The sequence below is a fragment of the Salmo salar genome, chromosome 04 (assembly GCF_965601325.2).
Source record: "Salmo salar chromosome 04, fSalSal1, whole genome shotgun sequence".
NCBI classification, from domain to species: Eukaryota; Metazoa; Chordata; class Actinopteri; order Salmoniformes; family Salmonidae; genus Salmo; species Salmo salar.
In genome coordinates, this window is record NC_138294.1 from 83,663,706 (window position 1) to 83,686,750 (window position 23,045).

Genomic DNA, 23,045 nt, shown 5'->3' on the forward strand with positions numbered 1-23,045 from the left:
TTGGACACAGAGGAAAGAGGCAGGAGTCTCAAATTGCCCCCTACTGAAAAAAACACAATCACATTTCATGGCCAGCCTGTAATGTCAACCCCCACACCAGCATAGAAACATACACATACACTACAGACACACCTGCACAGATTTTGTAAATCCCAGCGGGCTTGGCTCGCCGGCTCAATTGAATTACTGTTATGGTATACCCCTAGCTGGGAGTGAGGCCCTGTCTGTCTACCATGAACCACACCCCATATGTAAGCCCTTCACTGGAGCACAACCATACAACCACACAACCAAACACACACAACCACACGACCAAACACACAAGACCAAACACACACACACACAGACACACTCAGGACCAAACACACCCGCACTCACCCACTGACAGACAACCAAAAACACAGACACACACAAACCACCACTGCCTCCCATTAAAGGCAAGCCTCCCATTATGGCAAACACCTACAGGCCGCATTGATTCCCCTCAGGCTCTGACTCATACTGTTTGGCTGGAGAGATGTTAGATCCCATGCTATTGATTTCCACTGTGCAGATTGCTGGCCTGCATCACACTGTTATTTCGCTCGTGTCGTGTTTGTGTGTTAGGCAAATGGAAGAGGAGATGAATGGACCGGTCACGGCTCCTGCATTGAAACAGAAACTACCAGTCCACTGCATTACAGAGGCAGGCAGAGAGGGCCCGGAAGCAGAGGAAGAGGCCAACTGAATAATGAATCAACACACGCAAACAGGCTGAAAGATACGAGAGCGTACTGAAATACTGTAGCGAGTTAAACACATCCTATTCTCCCAGACTCATAGGCCGTTTTACATCACAACAACCTGATTTAAATTGGAACCAGCGACACGTTTCCAAACTCACAATTACGTAAACGTGGAGCCTTAATCAGCCTAGCAGATCTATTTAGGCAGATGTACACAGCAGTTCTGAGAGGAGAGGAGAGGAGAGGAGAGGAGCGGAGAGGAGCGGAGAGGAGAGGACAGGAGAGGAGAGGAGAGGAGAGGAGAGGAGAGGAGAGGAGAGGAGAGGAGAGGAGAGGAGAGGAGAGGAGAGGAGAGGAGAGGAGAGGAGAGGAGAGGAGAGGAGAGGAGAGGAGAGGAGAGGAGAGGAGAGGAGAGTAAAGACACACTTGGTCTTTCCCCAGAGCCACTCTGCTGTTCTGTTCTGAGCCTAAGGTGAAGGGGTTTCCACTCCCTCTCACACTACATCCCACACCCGCCCTCACCACGCTCCACATGGGGGCACAGACTTCACTACACCAGCCTGGAGGACAAGGGAGAGCAGAACCCATGCCCCCCCCCCCCCCCATGCTCATGCCAGCCACAGAGAGTTTACTCATAGACACACTTTCACACTCTCCACATACGCTGCTGCTACTCTGTTTATTATCTATCCTGATTACGTAGTCACTTTTACCCCTACCTACATGTACATATTACCTCAATTACCAACACTGCTGCTACTCTGATTATTATCTATCCTGATTACCTAGTCACTTTTACCCCTACCTACATTATATTACCTCAACTACCAACACTGCTGCTACTCTGATTATTATCTATCCTGATTACCTAGTCACTTTTACCCCTACCTACATTATATTACCTCAACTACCAACACTGCTGCTACTCTGATTATTATCTATCCTGATTACGTAGTCACTTTTACCCCTACCTACATTATATTACCTCAACTACCAACACTGCTGCTACTCTGATTATTATCTATCCTGATTACCTAGTCACTTTTACCCCTACCTACATGTACATATTACCTCAATTACCAACACTGCTGCTACTCTGATTATTATCTATCCTGATTACCTAGTCACTTTTACCCCTACCTACATTATATTACCTCAACTACCAACACTGCTGCTACTCTGATTATTATCTATCCTGATTACCTAGTCACTTTTACCCCTACCTACATTATATTACCTCAACTACCAACACTGCTGCTACTCTGATTATTATCTATCCTGATTACCTAGTCACTTTTACCCCTACCTACATTATATTACCACAACTACCAACACTGCTGCTACTCTGATTATTATCTATCCTGATTACCTAGTCACTTTTACCCCTACCTACATTATATTACCTCAATCACCTCAACTACCTCGTACATCTGCACATTGATTCAGAACCAGTACTCCTTTTATATAGTCTCGTTATTGCTATTTTATTGTGTTACTATTTCTATATTAATTTGTTGCAAATTGTTCTTACTTTTTAACTCTGCATTTTTGGGAAAGGGCTCGTAAGTAAGCATTTCATGATAAAGTCTAGAGCTGTTGAATTCGGCGCATGTGACAAATACAATTAGATTTGATACTAGCCAGCGATCGTTCAATAATATCACCATGCAACGGAGATGTATAATGTATGCCTGCCTCTGTCCTCTATTGATGGGTCTGCCTTGTGCCTCTCATATTTCCAGGGTCCTATCCACAAACTGTGCCACACGCTTCTTGACATATGCTCTCCTGTTTTTTAGAGGATTCTGTGAATCATGGAGAGAGATGGTAGAGATTGGAAAGCCCATCCCCCCTCTCATTGGAGAGCCTATCCCCCCTCTCATTGGAGAGCCTATCCCCCCTCTCATTGGAGAGCCTATCCCCCCTCTCATTGGAGAGCCTATCCCCCCTCTCATTGGAGAGCCTATCCCCCCTCTCATTGGAGAGCCTATCCCCCCTCTCATTGGAGAGCCTATCCCCCCTCTCATTGGAGAGCCTATCCCCCCTCTCATTGGAGAGCCTATCCCCCCTCTCATTGGAGAGCCTATCCCCCCTCACTAGTCTAATGTACGTATATCATGAATATTTTGTAATTTGATCTCCCCACCCGTTTTATGAGCTGCTAATTAAGCAGTTGATGAGCTCTGCATGCTTGGTGACGTCTACCAGACAGAGATTGACTTCTGGCTGATAATGTTCACAATGCTGGGGCTTTTTTCCATAATGATGCATAACGCTTGTCTTCTAATGTTCTATATTAAACTACTAAATCAGTCACATAGCCACCCTGATGTTGGAGCTAAATTCAAGAGGTCTACATAATGAACAGGATTCAATCCATGTTGATACATACCAGTACTTGGAACCAGGTAATACTGTAGTGTACAGATGGTGATATTGAGTCACCATAAGCCTAGGGTGTATCTACAAGTCGATGGCTGTTAACATGACTGAGAATTCCTCAGCTGTTTCCTTCATCTAGAGCCACAGATCTAGAACATATACCTTCCTGCAGTGAAATGATAGGAGTTGCTAGGAGTCTCTACCCTCCTGACTCCTGAGTGGCTGAAACTGCATTAAGGGGGAAGAATCACCAGACACCTAGAAAAAAACGATCATGTTTAGGGACCAATCATATTGGTGTGACAGACCGGTGGCACACACAAGCATGGAGTGTGTCCCTAGTGTTAAAGAGATAGAAAAGTGACACCCTGATAAGTTCCCATTTCAATCTCCATTTGAATATGAAAGCCTTTTCGCATTCATCATTCTCTCTCCATACGGTCTGTCCGCCCTCTCTCTTTCTCTCTCTCTTTCACTTCCCCTCTATATCATCCATCTACTGTTTTATCTACATTTCTTTCTCATTCTAAGAAAGTCAATGCATGCATGTTTAGTTGATCAAGACTCTGTTGTAGGTAATGAATCTGAGGAGTAGGAAGGTAGAACAGGCTTGAGAAGGCAGCAGGAGGAGGAGGAGGAAGAGGAGGAGGGGGACTAGAGGTCAACAGAAGGAGAGGCAGATGCTTGTGCCTCAGATGCCTCTGAGCGAATAATTATCCTGACGATATTCGCAGATAGCGGCACGACGCAAGGGGGAGGGCATCAGGATTTGAAGAAAACGTCACAGCACAGAGAGAGAGAGGGATCGAAAGGCAAGAGAGAGGCTTTTAATTGTAGAGGGATATGCTGCTTGCCTGCCTCCCACGCACTCTCTCTCTCTCTTCCTCTTAATCTCTCCCCTGCTCTCTCTCTCGCTCTCTCTCTCAATTCAATTCAATTCAAGGGGCTTTATTGGCATGAGAAACATATGTTAACATTGCCAAAGCAAGTGAAGTACATAATATACAAAAGTGAAATAAACAATAAAAATAAACAGTAAACAGTACACTCGCAGTATTTCCCAAAAGAATAAACACATTACAAATGTCATATTATGTATATATACAGTGTTGTAACGATGTGCAAATGGTTGAAGTACAAAAGTGAAAATAAATAAACATAAATATGGGTAGCATTTACAATGGTGTTGTCACGTCCTGACCAGTAAAGGGGTATTTGTTATTGTAGTTTGGTCAGGACGTGGCAGAGGGTATTTGTTTTCATGGTTTTGTGTATGTGTTTAGATAGAGGGATATTTTGTGTAGAGTGTTTCTGGGGTTTATTGGTGTAAGTGTCGACGTAGAGGGGGTAGTTGATTTAGGTGGTTCGGGGTGTGTGTCTATTGTAGAGGGGTATTTGATTTATGTGTTCCGGGGTGTTGGATATGTTCTTGTGTTTTGTATTCTAGGGTTTCTATGTTGTGTATTTCTTTGTTGGCCTGGTGTGGCTCTCAATCAGGAACAGCTGTACATCGTTGTTTCTGATTGAGAGTCATACTTAGGGAGCCTGTTTTCCACCTGTCCCTTTGTGGGAGATTGTTTTTGCACTGCTGTGTATAGCCTGCGAAACTGTCGTTCTTTGTTTATTGGTTTTTCGTGTTCACCTATAAATAAAATAATGATGAGCACGCAACCCGCTGCGCCTTGGTCTCTAACCTATGACACCCGTGACAGGTGTTTGTTCTTCACTGGTTGCCCTTGTGGCAACAGGTCACAAATCTTGCTGCTGTGATGGCACACTGTGGTATTTCACCCAGTAGATATGGGAGTTTGTCAAAATTGGGTTTGTTTTCGAATTCTTTGTGGGCCTGTGTAATCTGAGGGAAATATGTGTCTCCAATATGGTCATACATTTGGCAGGAGATTAGGAAGTGGAGCTCAGTTTCCACCTCATTTTGTGGGCAGTGTGCACATAGCCTGTCTTCTCTTGTGAGCCAGGTCTGCCTTCCTGTGGCCTTTCTCAATAGCAAGGCTATGCTCACTGAGTCTGTACATAGTCAAAGCTTTCCTTAAGTTTGGGCCAGTCACAGTGGTCAGGTATTCTGCCACTGTGTACTCTCTGTTTAGGGCCAAATAGCATTCTAGTTTGCTCTGTTTTTTTCATTAATTCTTTCCAATGTGTCAAGTAATTATCTTTTTGTTTTCTCATGATTTGATTAGATCTAATTGTTACTGTCTCTCTGTAGGTGATGGCTTTGTTATGGAAGGTTTGGGAATCGCTTCCTTTTAGGTGGTTGTAGATTTTAACGGCTCTTTTCTGGATTTTGATCATTAGCAGGTATTGGCCTAATTCTGCTCTGCATGCATTATTTGGTGTTTTACGTTAATAACCTACCCAGGGACTGCGGTTGAAAATTAGCCGGCTGGCTAAAACCGGCACTTTTACTGAAACATTAATTAATGAGCACTGTCCTTGTTAAAAAAAAAAACTCTAACGTTGTACAGAGAGGATATTTTTGCAGTTTTCTCAATTTGATGTTTGTTCCATTTTGTGAATTCTTGGTTGGTGAGCGGACCCCAGACCTCTCAACCATAAAGGGCAATGAGTTCTATAACTGATTCAAGTATTTTTAGCCAGGTCCTAATTGGTATGTCGAATTTTATGTTCCTTGTCTCTCAGATCATTCACAGCTTTGTGGAAGTTACCTGTGGTGCTGATGTTTAGGCTGAGGTATGTATAGTTTTTTGTGTGTTCTAGGGCAACGGTGTCTAGATTAAATTTGTATTTGTGATCCTGGCGACTGGACCTTTTTTGGAACACCATTATTTTGGTCTTACTGAGATTTACTGTCAGGGTCCAGGTCTGACAGAATATATTCAGAAGATCTAGGTGCTGCTGTTGGCCCTCCTTGGTTGGGGACAGAAGCACCAGATCATCAGCAAACAGTAGACATTTGACTTCAGATTCTAGTAGGGTGAGGCTGGGTGCTGTAGGCTGTTCTAGCGCCCTCGCCAACTTGTTGATATATATGTTGAAGACGGTAGGGCTTAAGCTGCATCCCTGTCTCACTCCATGTCCCTGTGGGAAGAAATGTGTGTATTTTTTGCCTATTTTAACCGTACACTTGTTGTTTTGTGTACATGGATTTTATAATGACGTATGTTCCCCAAATACCACTTTCTATCAATTTGTATAGCAGACCCTCATGTCAAATTGAGTTTAACAAAGCAATTAACAAAGCATGAGAAGACTTTGCCTTTGTTTTGGTTTGTTAGTTTGTCAATTAGGGTGTGCAAGGTGAATATGTGGTCTGTTGTACGATAATTTGGTAAAAAGCCAATTTGACATTTGCTCAGTACATTGTTTTCACTGAGGAAATGTACGAGTCTGCTGTTAATGATAACGCAGAGGATTTTCCCAAGGTTGCTGTTGACGCATATCCCACAGTAGTTATTGGGGTCAAATTTGTCTCCACTTTTGTGGGTTGGGGTGATCAGTCCTTGGTTCCAAATATTGGGGAAGATGCCAGAGCTAAGGATGATGTTAAAGAGTTTTAGTATAGCCAATTGGAATTTGTTTTCTGTATATTTGATCATTTCATTGAGGATACCATCAACACCACAGGCCTTTGTGGGTTGGAGGGTTTTTATTTTGTCCTGTAGTTCATTGTTCTCTCTTCTTCTTCTTAATCTCTCCCCTGTTCTCTGTCCCTTTCTCTCTCTTGCTCTCTCTCCATCAGTCTCCCTCGCTCTCTCCCTCTCCCTCTCCCTCCCTCCCTCCCTCTTTCTGTCGCTCTCGCTCTCGCTCTCCCTCTTCGTCATACATGGCGTGAGAAAGTGGAGCCCCCCGTGGTTAAGTATGCATGAGGCAAGAATATATGCTGCTTCTAGTGCATCCATGTCCTCCATAGAAGAAAAAATGACTACATCCACCACACTAACCCATTCTTTGTTTGTGTCAATACAATCTAACTAGCTAGCATGAGCATGGAATGTGCATGAAATACCGACAAGGAAACTGCTTGGAATTCTCCAGATTGATTCCCCCTAGATTGGAAGTATAGTGGCAGAGGCTGTATGTGTGTCAGTGAGTATCAGGCTATTTATAGCCCATAGTGTGTGTGTCCCTGATTGTGAAGGGCTTATTCACCCCAGCGCCCATCTGCAGGCTTTACACACAGACTGGAGAGGACAGAGATGCTACACAGAGAAACAATAGAAGATGGGCAGCACACAGAGAGAGAGAGAGACGCCTCTTTTTAAATATTTCATACAGTGCTGAATTCACATTAAAATAAGCCTCCAAGATGCTAGTGTGCTGATGGCAGCAGATCAAACAACAAAAGCCAGCTCTTTGTTCGAGGGGGCTTGATCTCTCTCCAGAATATTGCAAGATGACAAGAGAATTGGGAACTTTTGCTTTGGTACAAGAATCTTCCTGAACCCGTTGTGTGTCATCCTGCACACCCAACTATGTCCTCAAATGGAACCGATTGTCATTACAGAGGACAAGACATGTCTCACAGTGTTCTAGTCAGTGTTTTAGTCTATCTGCTGAGGTGTATTAAATGTAAGGAAGCTGGTGCTGATCTGATTTGGTTTTCATTCATTCCTAAGATTTCATTCTTAACTGATTGCATCAAACTTCACAGGCCTAATATTTACTAGAACTAGTTTCAGGAACCTATTTCTATTAAGATGCTATTCAACTAAAGGTCATAGCTCAGGAAGTCCAATAAGAACAATACTCTTTAAACCTGAAAGACATTTCTCTGTCCTCTCTGCATTATCAGAGCAGTGAGTGGTAAGTAAAGTTGAGCAGGCAGTGAAACACATGTGGCCGACAGACACATGCCCTCTAGTGGCCGACAGCGTCCAGCTCTTGTCAATGACGTTTCCTCTCTGCGGTGGCTCATCCTGTCTCCTCAGTCTGCTCCAACCCCAGTAGCCAGCCCAGCCACATCACAAATACAAACAATACTAAACTCACAAATTAGGCATCTGGTGAGAGAGCAGCCTCAGGCCAGCTAACCAGCCAGGCAGACCTGCACATCTGGCTTTCGGGTTTGGTCTTCTCAGTGTTACTCATAACCTCCATTTTAGTGAGATTCACCATTTTGTTCTGGTTTTCACACTTTGCAAAGAGAAAAAGGAGCTTGAGTTAATTCCAGCTAGAAGGAGACTGGCAACCTGGTGGGATAAGACAATGACATGTTAGTATTCTGAAGGCACACCAGCCTATCAGGACCCAATGTTTCAGACTGACTGTCCCTCCTGTGACTGAGTGACATCTTTAATGTCTAATTGGATCAGTGTGCATTTGCAAACATGGCAAGCAGATGTGAGTGATGGTTGGCAGCAGGCAAATCTGGATCATCTCTGTCCCCATGATAAATTAGCATAAATGGAGGCTAACAGGCGTCTAATAAAATGACTTGGCTGCCAGGCAACAGAGAAACCCCTGCAGAAGAGACAGCTGTGCATTGTCTCGAGGAATAGTAAAAACACACAGTCATGCATGCACATGCACATGCACACACAAATATTGCATAAATAAACGCACATGTTTAAATGACCTCGCAAAGGAGGGAAGATTCCATAGTTGAGAAAAGTCTAGTTAAAGTGACAGGATGCACCATCCCTGTGCAGAGAACGGAATTTCCTCAAAAGAGCCTTTTTTTATGTTTGTTTCATGTCACCTCCGTTTTGTTGTTTGATTAGAATGAAAGGAGAGCTCTAGCACGTAAAGGACCAATGTGTGAATGCGACTGATGTAAAATAAAGATGAGGGACATGTCACATCATTTCCTCTCTCTTCAGTGGCTTGCCTTGAGATGACAGTGACCTATTATTTCACCGTCGCCTGTGTGCATATCAAACACATACACACACACACACCTTTTTTAAGCAGCGCGTAACACACACACACAATCACACACCACTGATTTAAGCAGCACACCTCGTCTATGAGGAAAATAAATTGGAGTGATTCTCTGGAGGTGTGAATAAAACAACATACAGAATTCAATCTAGCACTTCAGTAGGATGCAGTGGGCATTTTTCATATCAAACAACGCCATTCACAGCTAGGTCCAGGAGGGGTGGGCAGTCTGCAAATGAGATATTCATGAGAAGCCCTTGATATTTACTTAATATGTCCATAATGTCTGACAGAAAGCCCATGACTAGATGATATCCCACTCTCATCCGCTGCGGTTGCCATGACAGAGAGCTGTGGAAGCCATTTTCCTCCAGCCCTATTCTTCATTTATATTATTGAGTTAAGATATACCTCAGGAGGATCAAGCATTCATACAGTAATTACTGTTACTCCACTAGCTGTGTGTGTGTGTGTTTTTAAATTGAATCTTTATTGAACTAGGCAAGTCAGTTAGGAATAAATTCTTATTTACAATGACGGCCTACCCCAGCCAAACCTGGACAACGCTGGGCCAATTGTGAACCGCCCTATGGGACTCCCAATCACGGCCAGATGTGATACAGCCTGGATTCAAACCAGGGACTGTAGTGATGCCCCTGGCACTGAGATGTAGTGCCTTGACCGCTGCGCCACTCAGGAGCACTTTAATGACCAAGAAAAAATTGACTCTAAATACCTACATCCTTTCCAACATCATCATCACAGTCTTTTTGATTATTATATTTTTAAATGTTCATACCATGGTCAGAATAGAATCTAAGGGAACTGTGGTCCAATGGAACTTAAGGGAATCCAACATTCTAGAATCTAAGCAATGTTTGTTACAGGGCCTGTCATGCCAAATAGTGTCTCATGGAAATAGTCTACTCTTGACTGAAGAGTGAACTTCCCAGACTGAGGCTGCAGGGCCCTCAAAGACCGAGTCCTCCCAGCCCATCCAGGACATTGAGAACCTCTCCTATGCCTTTGTGCGTGAGTATAAGTCGAGCCACAGGTCGTCAATCAAAAGACGCCACGACAAGTCTGACGATGAAGAGGAAACATTCCCAAGAGAACAGCCTATCTTGTTCTCCTCAAAGGTACTTAGTTAAGCCTAATAAAGCCCTGACATAGGTCCTTGTAAATGTGCAGTAATACCAGAGAGGAGATGAAACTAAGTTATGCATCTCTTTTTCTTATTTCTTGTCCAGAGAAGCGAACAAGCAGTCAACAAATTCTGAAAAGGGCCCAACGCCAAATCAGTGACGGAGGCAGAGAAAGACTGTGGTCTCAGGAGCACTCAGGAGCCCATTGTTGTCCTTAAACCATGGGTGACGAAACTCTTCTCCATGCAGTTCCTTCCTATTTTACCCCTGTAAAAGCCTATAGGAATATCAATTTACAAATACTCATTGAAATGTAACTATTGCACCACAGACTAAGACCTGGTAATTGATGTCATTATACTGAAGTGTGTCGTTTGATCATAATCCTAAAGACATAAGGTAAAGATAAATGAAGCTGTTGGTGCATAAGATTTCTCTTCAGTTTAAAATGTGAAGTCTGGAGAAGGAGTTGCCTTGGCAACAAAGAGACTTGTATGATCAGACAATGGAGTAAATTGGTCTCTGGTTTAACATGTGTGCATTATACTGCATTAAATATTTTCAGTAGGGGTAAGTGTCTATTTCTAAGTGCTACAATGAAAATACAGGTAAATACAAGCCCCATGAGATATCTCACACAAATATAGTTTCAAAATTCACATTATACTGTCACAACTCAGCCTTACTTTTGTTGTACCTAGCCTTTGTCCCCTCTATCTGAGTGTGTACCAGGGACGTCGCTAGGCCTATTTTAGGGGGGCTTTAAAATGTTCATTAGCCCCCCATAAATAAATCAATATCAGTCAATATATTTCTTCTGTAATTTTTTTTTTTCGTCAACCGTTCCATCTTACAGGCTGACTACACCGCTTTATAGAAGCAGGTACCTACGTGCCATCTCCTCATTGGTTATACCCACGTGGGTGACTGAAAGACGAATGAGGTCAGTGGCGGTAATGCACCTAATTTATGAAAGTTGCCAATCGCAATATAAAGTCAAGAGAAGAAAAAGCCTGGAAGGAAGAGAGATGACTAGAAACGATTCAGTCGACCGTTTTTATGTGTGGATTAATTGGCGGAGTAGAGGACCTTGTGCATTTCAGGTAAAATAACTCAATGTTTATTTTTTATTTTTTATTTATGAACATAACAAATACAAAAAAACAGAAATATACAAACAAGAGTACATAAACCTAACAGACCGCTGTATTACATATCAAGATTAATTTTCAATTTGTTAAATACTTCTATGGTGCGTGTTGCTTTTTTGTTTTTACATTTACTGATCATTTCAAAATAATATTTCAATTCTATTTTAAATAATGTGAAGAGGGATTTGTTCTCGGCCCACTTCATTTTATGGAAAAAGAATCTTCCATAAAAGAAACAAATTAACAATGAAAGTTAAATCAGGGTCCATATCATTTGGATCAAAATAAAATATAATATCAGAGTCTTTCAAATTAACATTAAAAGGTGTTTCTTTTCAAATAAAATCTTCTAACTCACACCAAAATATTCTGACATAAGAACAGTCCCAAAATAAATGGTAAAGAGTCTCTGGGTCACAACCACAAAATACACAACTCAATGTTTATATCCCAGGACAAATTAGCTAGCAACAGCAAGCTAGCTAAATAGGACAAATTAGCTAGCAATAAAAAAATAAATAAATAAATAAACAAATTAGCTAGCAAGTGCAAGCTAGCTAGCTAATTACCATAAATGTTTAATGCTTTTTCCACCTGTCCCCAAATGAATATAATTGGTTGAGAGTTTGTTTTGACATTTTAACCTGCGTGTCGTGATCGCGTTTGGTGTGGGGGGACGAAATACCTTTAAGCACGATGGCGCACGCGCGTAGCCGGTCTGGGTTCCGTGTTAGACTTTATTCAGCAAAGATGTCTGACAAAAATACTCGGATGGAAGCAAATGTAAGTGATTATAACGCCATAACGAATCATGCAAAAAAAAAAGTACAGTTGACAGGAATATGTTAGTTAGTGTAGAGACAAACGATTATGCTTTATTTTTTATCATAAAGTTAATTAGCGAAAATCGCGATTTAGCAAACTGTCTGACCAGCTGACATTAGCCAGCTACGTTATCTGCTTAGCTTTATGGGTGTTGTGACATGAGTATGAAATTGTAATTGTGGTTGTTTAATGTTTTAGGGACTCCTGAAACAACCAGCAAACCAGGCTGTCGTCTTGTGAAACAGTGGATGTAAAGAATCTAGCAAGCTAAAGCATTTACTGCAAATTGAATTTACAATTTTGTAAGCTTGCCTTCCTGATATTTTCTATGCAGATAGATGAAATAACGTAGTTAGCTATGTTATTGCTTATTGTGCAGTGGATGATAAAAATACCTGTATGCCTATGGATGTGTAGCTAGCTATCTAGCCGATCTGTGTATGGACCCAAACGTTTGGTATACATATTAGTTCAGAACCTAGCTATGAACCTCAGCTATCATAGCCAGTTGTATCAACTTCAAAACAGCCTGAATGACATTAATGAAGCCTATGGATTGAGTAGAATATAATATCATGTTGTGCCAAGGATGCAAGTCGTATATACATGTAGTTATTGCCATGCATGAGATCCCCACATTGTAGCCTGTATATTTAATATATTCACTGATCATGTACTCTACCTTGGCAAATAAAGGTGCAGTTTAGGTATGAATGTCTTTGAGATTATTTTTCAGTCATATCCAATACCAGGAGTATCACATTCCAGTCTTTGAATGACGCTGTGTCTGCATGTATGTATTACAATTATACACTTCAACAGTGTTTACCAATCTTGGTCCTGGAACATCATGGTTACACATTGTAACTAATAGACTAGAAACAGGATTTAACTAGTTAAAGGCTGATTTGTAATGAATATATACAGATATAGAATATAAAAACAATGCACTACACTTCTTATGCATCATGTAAATAGTCTAAAACTGGTTCATCTGTGTATATATAATGCCCTTCATCTGCATTGATCTGATAAACACAGATAGGTGTAGTATTTCATTAAATGAGACTTAATTTCAACCAGTAGAGAATTAAACGCTTTATTGAAAGAAGTTCAATAAACCAAGTGTTATAAATACATGCATTATAAATATAATTGTAATATTATAAATACAAGTTCAATCTGTACATCTTTTGTGCAATATAAAAACAGGAAGAAAGAGGTAAGAACATAGGAGCAGGGAAGGCAGCATATGATTAATGAATCACAGTGCAACCCAAATATTCTCTCAGTTCATCACAATTACATAGTGTCTCAAGTCGGCCCGACGGTTATCTTATGAGCAGGTGAGGTGGCGATGACGGGACTGGGGTTTAGCATCCTCTCTCACATCAAAACATCTGCAGACAAGAGACAGAGAGAGAGAGAGCATGTTTAAGCCTTGTTTTTATTTTTTATTCTAACATTGGTAGTCATAATAATCGGGTGAAATGCAAAACTGACCTTGGATCATGAACTCTGGGACTACTGCATCTCTATTTCCATGTAAAGCATCTCTTTAATAATACTTCCTGTTGACTTGACCAAGTGCCCTCTATGTAGCCAGTTCAGATGCGGGAGGGCTTCACCGACACATCTGATATAACCTAGAGGATTTAGGGATAAAAGAGGAGAGAGGGATGAAGTGAAGGAGAGGGACTGTTATTGATAAAATAATGTTAAAAGAGACAGTGTTCAACAGGAATCTGTGTGTGGCCTCACCTGGTGTCCACACTAAGTGGCTGCAGGGTACTTAATGCTGAAAAACCTGAACGGGCACATGAGGACAAACAATATAGCGTAGTTATAGAAATAATGAAGTGTTTTACTATTCTCCATGGTTGGCCCTCTTGCCTATTTGTTAAAGGTGGAAGGAGCCACAGTTATACACTTGAGCCTGCTTACTGCACAACACAATCCATCAATCAGATTGATACATGAGTGTGTAGGTGTGGGTTATAGGGTGTCTAATTGTTCTACATTTTTTCAATATGGGTGACTCTTAAAAGAGCCTGTTGTTTTTGTACAGACATCACGCCCTTACCTAAACAGCACCCTCACCTGAGAAGTAGAAATCAAAGGGAGAGAAACTGGGAATTGAATAATTGCAGTTGACATAGTTAAGTAAATGGAAGAATACTCTTATTGCAATGTGGATGGCTCTTAAAAGAGCATTTGGTTGTGCATAGTGTAGTCTATGGTGTTGCCAGAGAACAGCACCCTCTTTGAAGAAGTAGGAGGTGAAGATATCCCGCACACGGTTTGCCTTTCTTACTGCGTTGTTGGACCCTATCCTTGAAACATCCTGCAGAGCAGCAGACTTCTCTGGCAAATGGCGGCGAGCTGCAGATCCCCTCCTGGTCCTCGTGTCCATCCTCATGAAGTTATGCAGGACACAGATAGCCTTCACACACCTGAATTCCCCCAGGAGGCAGTCCCAGATGGCCCTGGTCACCCAACCTTGCAGTGCCATACATGTTAACTGTAGGCAATTGTTTTGAAGGAATCTCCCGTTACAAGGTATCTAGGGAATATGGAAGACAATGTAATTGTTAGACTTACATCACCTGGTCATTGTGGATTACTAAAGTATAATATACCTGATAACAAATCATGATAACATTGGATTGATAGATGCATGGGCACACATATGTACATGTGTAGCATGTGACAATAACAGGATAATATCAAGGATAGCATCACAAATGAATACATAAATACCACTCGAAGCTTGATGAGACGATCATATGAATCAGCTGTGCAGTACTAAGGCAAAAACAAAATTGTGCACCCCTTTGAATCCCCAGGACTGAGAACCACTGCTCTTCATATGTAGACAGGCTTTCATAGCTCTCTTTATCTGAGGACAGAAAACCTCACAAGAAACAGACTTTATTATAGTCAAATTACACCGCACTGAATATTATGTTACAATTATCTCCGTCCTCACTTCTAGGGACAGGAATTACACAAGTACCTGCCCTATCCAGAATAGCCTCCTCTCTCACTGACAGTTGGGGCTGCTATCCTTTCACCCTCCTCCATGGCTGTTAGCTAGCTACCTACAAATGCATTTGGAGTTTGTTTTTTTACAGTGATAAATACATCAAGACAGCTAACTAATATGAAGTTGGGTAGCTAGTGATATTTAATTCACTTAGCTATCTATACAGTATGTGAATTTGGCTAGATAGCAAGCTAGCCGACTAGCTAGCTCATTTAGCAGCTCATTTGAGTTAGTCTGAACTGTAGTTAGCTAATAATACATAGTTGTTGTTTTTTTACATTTTCTAAATGTATATACTTCCTTGAATAGGTTCTCCCAGCCATGTGGACAATTGGAAACAAGGCAACAAAGTTTGTTTGTCACTAGAGCATTTTAGAGGATATTACTTTTGAACTATGTACCCATTTTATAACCAGACCTTCATACAAACTTGCTATGCTGAATTCTTGACGCACAATCAAACTATTTGCTGCCATATGCTGCCAGCACACCCACAAGCGAGTCACAATGGACGGCCTAAGCGGCACGCGGCAATTTACTGCTATCTAGTGTACATGTACCATTAGGCCTACTGGTAGCTAACATTTTGGTTAACATTAGCTAACAGTCTCAGCTACTTCTGTGGCTTAACAGTAAACGGACAGGAGGGAGTATGCCAGACCCCCATAAAAGAGGCTTACCCCCCTATCCTTGAATCTCTTGTGACGTCCCTGGTGTGTACATACTAAAAGGTAATTGTCCAATGAATGGAAAATAAATCTGAAAACACTTGGTTTATCTCAGCTTCAAGATTGAGTTTTTCTGCTCTCGTATTGTAAATGCAAGCTGATCTGCTCCGCTTGTTGAGTTACGTTTTATTTTTTTACCTAGGCAAGTCAGTTTAGAAAACATTCTTATTTACAATGACAGCCTACCGTGGCCAAACACGGGCCAATTGTGCACCACCATATGAGACTCCCAATCACAGCCAGATGTGATACAGCCTGGATTTAAACCAGGGACTGTAGTGACACCTCTTGCACTGAGATGCAGTGCCTTAGACCGCTGCGCCACTCAGGAGCCCAAGGAGGTGTGGTATATTGGCCATATACCACAACTAAGGGCTGTTCTTATGCACGATGCAGCGCAAAGTGCCTGTACGCAGCCCTTAGCTGTGGCATAGTGGCCATATATCACAAACCCCTGAGGAGCCTTATTGCTATTATAAACTGGTCACCAACATAAATAGAGCAGTAAAACTCAATGTTTTATGGTCTGATATACCATGGCTATCAACCAATCCCAATTCAGGGCTCAAACCACCCAGTTTATAAAATCACATAATACCAAAGTAAGTGCTCCAAAACACTCCTTTCTTAGATTCCTAATCCATGTGCCAACCAGGAAGAATAGAGTTCTGACTCATTTACATTTTAGCAGACACACTTACCCAGAGTTCCTTACAATAGTGAATGCATACATTCTTATACTTTATTTTTCTTCTTCATACTGGTCCCCCGTGGAAATCAAACCTACAATCATGTGGCGTTGCAAGCGTCATGCTTTACCCAGGAATCTACAAGGATATACTAGTGGGAGCACAATGACATATTGATCCCAAAAACCAGGACTGCAATCCGACTGTAAAATGATTACAGTACAGCAGGCCAGCCTGATTCTGCAAAATTGGCAGAGTTATGATTGGGACTAGTGCCATTAAGTATTTGTGTGTGTGTGTTTTCATGCCGGGGTGCTTTGTTTTTGTTGTTTGGTGGCAGTTACAGAATATCTTATTGTACAGATCAAAGATACATATGCCACAGCACATGTCGAAAAACTGTCAACTACAGCTGGAGACTACAGCGTTGCATAATTAAACCTATCTGCTCAAGCTGCTTTAACTCTGACACATACTGATGTTATGTCACCATCTTGTGGCCCATTGGTGATCTAAATCTGGAAGATTTAATTACTGTGCTCAAACCATCTCTGAGGCAACATGAAATGAATACTGTCCATTAATAAGCATAACTGCATTGTGAAAAAGACAATGCCGTACAGAGGGCGTACCTCAACTCTCCATGTTGGTATATGCATATGTTATACACAAATAATGTGTATGAAAAAATAGGTTTGAGATCATCTGGTTTGCCTCTACGGCTCTCTGTCATTTCCAAACACGTTGACAAATTGCAGAAGGGTTGTCAATTCACAGTAGCCAATTTGCATTTTTCCTCTGCCAATGAGAGCCAAACTAAACAGGCCTCCAGGTTTCAAGTTTGTCACATGCACAAGTACAGTGAAATTATTATGCAAACCCTACCCAACAGTGCAGTACTCAATATCAAAAAAGTTTAACTAATAAAAATGTTGAACATTTTAAAAAACACACAAAATAAGAAATAAGAGAGGAGGCTATATACAGGCTATACTCCCAGTATAAAGGGTTAGCCTACAAGACCATGGTGTACTTACATGGAAACAATGTTGCAATACATGTTGAACTATCCATAAAGACACTGTCCTCCTCATCAGACGCCCCTTGTTTCTCCCTCCTCTTCCCTTAGTATCACCATGGTTCCTCTCCCTAGTTGCCTGGCAACCAGCTACTCCTGGAAATTGAGGAGACTATAGTTGACATTATAATTAAAGACCACCCCCACCATTTACAATAACTACATTTATTAAAGAAAATAATTGCAAGACAAAATCATATCTCTGTAGTTGATTTTTGTAATATAGGCCTAAATTACAAAACAATTCACATTTAGGTTATTTATAAATCAGCCACATGGCCAATAGTCTAACACTTGAATTACCTCAAGGGTTTTTTAAAAGAGCCATGTGGTATTAATATTCAAATAAACAGAAGATGCTGTCTGACAATGTGAGTCAGATATCCTGTTAGGGCTAGGGGGCAGTATTGACACGGCTGGATAAAAAACATACCCGATTTAATCTGGTTACCACTCCTACCCAGTAACTAGAATATGCATATACTTATTACATATGGATAGAAAACACCCTAAAGTTTCTAAAACTGTTTGAATGGTGTCTGTGAGTATAACAGAACTCAAATGGCAGGTCAAAACCTGAGAGATTCCTTTACAGGAAGTGGCCTGTCTGACCATTTCTTGAACTTCTTTTCCATCTCTATCTTTTACTAAGGATCTCTGCTCTAACGTGACACTTCCCACGTCTTCCATAGGCTCTCAGAGCCCGGGAAAAAACAGAATGTCGTCATTCCAGCCCCAGGCTGAAACACATTATCGCCTTTCTCAAGTGGCCGATCAAGGGACTCTGGGCTTATGCGCGTGACCCGACCGCCCCCGCCTTTGTGATTTTTTTCTCTGTTTGCCGAAAAGGAGATTCCCTGTCGGAATATTATCGCTTTTCTACGAGAAAAATGGCGTAAAAATTGATTTTAAACAGCGGTTGACATGCTTCGAAGTACGGTAATGGAATATTTAGAATTTTGTTGTCACGAATTGCGCCATGCGCGCGACACTTCTTTACCATTTCGGATAGTGTCTGGAACGCACGAACAAAACGCCGCTATTCGGATATAACGATGGATTATTTTGGACCAAACCAACATTTGTTATTGAAGTAGCAGTCCTGGGAGTGCATTCTGACGAAGACAACAAAAGGTAATCAAACTTTTATAATAGTAAATATGATTATGGTGAGTGCTAAACTTGCCGGGTGTCTAAATAGCGAGCCCGTGATGCCTGGGCTATGTACTTAGAATATTGCAAAATGTGCTTTCACCAAAAAGCTATTTTAAAATCGGACATATCGAGTGCATAGAGGAGGTCTGTATCTATAATTCTTAAAATAATTGTTATGCTTTTTGTGAACGTTTATCGTGAGTAATTTAGTAAAATGTTAGCGAATTCCCCGGAATTTTGCGGGGGTATGCTAGTTCTGAACGTCACATGCTAATGTAAAAAGCTGGTTTTTGATATAAATATGAACTTGATTGAACAAAACATGCATGTATTGTATAACATAATGTCCTAGGGTTGTCATCTGATGAAGATCATCAAAGGTGAGTGCTGCATTTAGCTGTCTTCTGGGTTTTGGTGACATTATATGCTGGCTTGAAAAATGGGTGTCTGATTATTTCTGGCTTGGTACTCTGCTGACATAATCTAATGTTTTGCTTTCGTTGTAAAGCCTTTTTGAAATCGGACAGTGTGGTTAGATTAACGAGAGTCTTGTCTTTAAATAGCTGTAAAATAGTCATATGTTTGAGAAATTGAAGTAATAGGATTTTTAAGGTTTTGAAAATCGCGCCACAGGCTTAAAGTGGCTGTTGAGTAGGTGGGACGCAAGCGTCCCACCTAGCCCATAGAGGATAAACATAATTGAGTGCAAATTGCAGCAATTGAGGTTGTTATGTAACACTCACATGGCCATTTAAAAAAAGATTCACAAATACAGATGTATTTTTTCCCAGTCTCACCCACACCAGACCTATAATCACCATCCCATCTTAGATGGACACTGTCTATTTGATCTGTCACACAGGAAATGTATGAATTAATTAGGCACAAACTGATTTCATCATTATGCAAAACCAAGTACTGTAATCCATAGGCCTATACCTAAGTTGTTATGAGGTGGTCTACATTTACCAGTATGCAATTTACAGGAAAGATATACATACATTGTGAGTATTGCTAACAATATTAGAGACATTCATTTTTTTTTTATCAAACAAGACAATTAATATGATCTGGCCATTACGCCCTGTCATCAGTACATTTGGTATTTTTTTAAGGTTGAACTGTGTCTAACCAAAGAGTTCCCTATCTGTAACCAAAAGCTAAGAGCCATTTTATTCTTGATCTGAAAATGTGGTCTGAGGCGCGGTGTGGATGGTGTGGCGCAATAGAGGAGCCTCCAGGGGCCAAATTGAGCTCTGTACCGCATCGCAGTGCGCCTCTCAAATGTTTTAACAATGCGGAGTGCACGGTATAACCCCGCATTGAAATGATTGTTTGACGGTCGGTGAGGGCGGGAGGTCCTGTATAACACAAACTCACTTCATTGACAACTTCCTTCACAACAGCGCTGCTCGGCGAAACGAAATAAGTATGAATGCCCTGACTTCTGCAGAGTCCAAAACACCGTAAATGCTGCACGGCCAATGCAGAATTGGTAATGACCATGCAGGGCCTATCAAGATGAAAGACCACCTAGCGTAGTAGCTAAGTAGGACACTTCCCAGGAAGCAACTGTCTAAAGAGCAATGAGGAGGGACTTCCGTATTGCAAAGCATTTTGGTACTTGTGTACACTTCCAAATCATTATTCCACATAACTAGCTAGTTTGTAGTTTTAGACCCACGAGCAGTTCTTTTGTGTCGTTTCTTCAATTGATATCGATAGTGTTACACTGGTTTATAAACAACGCTGAAATTAAACAAACATCGGTATGGCGGAGGGTGCCAGCGGTAACGCGGTGAATCTTCCTCCCGGAGATCCTCAGCTAATCGGTCTCATCGTGGAACATCTCAAGAACCGAGGCTTGTTCGACGAGTTCCGCAGAGATTGCCTGGCAGATGTGGATACAAAGGTACTATATATAGTTTTCAACTTTTTCCTGACTAACTGGCTGTCTACATTTATTTTACTCAGCTAGCTAGCACGTTTACGCTTTGTGTCCAACCATGTTTTTTTTTTTTAGCATAGTTAGCTAGCCAGTTGTGCTGGAAAATGTCCTCAGCTATTGATCAATGCCGGTGTACTTCTGTCATTGTCGTCAGCCTGCCTACCAGAATCTGCGACAAAAAGTTGACAACTTTGTATCCACTCATTTGAGCACTCAAGAATGGAACCCATCAATCAACAAAAACCAAGTGCGAAATGGGCTAAGACAAAGCGTCGTGCAGTAAGTAGCTACAGTACTTCATATACTCATAATTCTGCTTGTAAGTGTCAAATGCGTTGCTGACAGTACATATTACAGAGGATAGTGAAAACTGCACATTGGATGGCTAAGCTCATTTCCCCAGTCTGGACAGCGGTAGGTGCTATCAGTTGTTGCTACTTATGCTCCAGTCATTAGTCATCTGTACTGTCTCTGCTGTGTGTCAGGTCAGGCATGCTGGAGTCTGGAGTGGACAGAATCATCACCCAGGTGGTGGATCCCAAGCTTAACCACACTTTCAGGCCCCACATTGAGGATGCCATTCATGACTTCCTGTCTGCTGAGAAGGAGGAGGGTTCATCCAACACTCAATCAGAGACTGAGCAACAAGAGGCTCCAAGCCACACTGGACCCAAAACGCCATGAGGTCAGTGCGTCTAACACCTTAACATAAACATCATGGGCACATCTATAGGCATTGAACTATAGTATAATCAAAGTTTCACGTTCTCACAGTTTGTCTTCTCTCCTTTTACTTCAGGTACAGAGAAATGTTTTCTGCTAAAGGTAGACATTTTCTAGTGCTCCATCAGGCTGGATGGACAAGGACCTACTGTCTAGTAATCATGGAGCAAGAGGTTTGCACGACTCTTAGTCTTTCTTCATGTGGAGAAACCAGCCGTGGATATTAGCTGTCAATGCTAACAGCTACCAAATAATGCCCATAACAAGTCAAAGGTAGAATTGTGCAAATGACACTGGGTATAGCACCCTCAAACTCAACTCTGGACCTCGAAGCCAGTTCCATTGCATTTTTTCATTGTTCCCCTTTAATCAGGGACTGATTTTGACCTGAGACACCAGGTTGTGTGCAATTCATTATCAGGTAGAAGAAAACCTGCAGGCAACGGACCTCGTAGGCTAAGAGTTGAGTACCCCTGGTATAGCACATGGAATTTTGTTTGTGGTTATTGAATTAAAGAGAAGGGTAACTTTTTTTTTTTTCTTCTTAAGGAGCAGGAAGTAGCCATTGTAATGTTGGCTTACAGATTTTGTCCCTCAGTTTGACACTTTTTGGTGAATATTGTAAATGTCATTCACCAATAAATGAATGATTTGGTAGAAATGTGTACACTGCCCTGTCATTTGTTAAACTGTGTCAATACTGTGCTGTACTGGCTGTGGTAAGACTACATCGCTCAGTTGGCCTAGAGCAGCGTTTCCCACACTTTGTCCTCAGGACCCCAAGGTGTGCAAGTTTTGGATTTTGCCCTCGCACTACACAGCTGATTTCCTATATTTTTATTAGATTGATCACAGCATTATCACATTTGGATCCATCCAGAGCACAATAAGTGAGATCTCTTCAGGGTAGGAAGGTATACTCCGTTACATAGAGGACACAGTCCATAAAAGGGAGTGCTGCAGTTTTTGCCAGTTCAAGACTTAACATCTGGAGTACAACCCAGGTTATGAAACTAGCTGCCAGGGCAGAGGGAGTAGAACAGGCTGCCTCTGACTGAGGCTTGTTGGCATTCCTCTCGGCAGGCAGGGTGCAAGTTGATTGGCAGTGCCTGGGAGCACGGCATGGTTGCTGTCTCAACACATCCATGCTATATTTCTCTCGCTGCCCTCAGCCGTGTAGGAGTGAGGCTTAGCTCCATGGCCCCAAGATGCAGCTCCAAGGCCCCCAGTAAAGGGAGGGGGACGAGGGGCTTTGGATGAGCTGTGCAGAGTGTTCCCACCTGGCTGGGACAAAGGTTGAATTGTTAGAGCTGCCTGGATGGAGCTGCTTCTGTCATTCACCAGCTCGGCTCTGAGGACGTGCATACTAGCAGGCCCACTGTGCTGCACCACTGAGAACTGGCAAGCAGGCCTTTGTTCTCTTTTTTTAAATCAGAGACCTCCACTCACTGACACTACGGAATGACTTTTAGGAGTGGTCTAAAGAATCACGTAAGGAAATTGTGTGTAGTAGACCGATAAGCATTTAGGGCAAGTGGAGACTAGTGACACATTGGACCCGCCCTCCCCAAAACATACACAAATTGAATAA

The 23,045-nt window shown here is 41.8% G+C and overlaps 1 protein-coding gene and 2 long non-coding RNA genes across 3 annotated transcripts; 2 read left to right on the forward strand and 1 right to left on the reverse strand.

Moving 5' to 3' along the window:
* The first annotated feature begins 11,894 nt into the window (after positions 1–11,894).
* Positions 11,895–12,797, forward strand: LOC145878671 (uncharacterized). The gene is made up of 2 exons (XR_014392220.1): positions 11,895–12,045; positions 12,286–12,797. It is a non-coding gene; the product is annotated as an uncharacterized LOC145878671 (long non-coding RNA).
* Positions 12,798–13,220: 423 nt separating this feature from the next.
* On the reverse strand, positions 13,221–20,381 carry LOC123742498 (uncharacterized). The gene is made up of 4 exons (XR_006769676.2): positions 20,164–20,381; positions 13,849–17,724; positions 13,591–13,733; positions 13,221–13,487 (listed from the first exon to the last, which is right to left on the reverse strand). It is a non-coding gene; the product is annotated as an uncharacterized LOC123742498 (long non-coding RNA).
* Positions 20,366–22,119, forward strand: LOC106603873 (biorientation of chromosomes in cell division 1). Its single transcript, XM_014198077.3, has 4 exons — positions 20,366–20,695; positions 20,886–21,010; positions 21,217–21,416; positions 21,531–22,119. Exons 1-3 carry the CDS (start codon positions 20,555–20,557, stop codon positions 21,413–21,415), a joined length of 465 nt encoding a protein of 154 aa, XP_014053552.1. The 5' UTR covers positions 20,366–20,554; the 3' UTR covers position 21,416; positions 21,531–22,119.
* Positions 22,120–23,045: the final 926 nt, after the last annotated feature.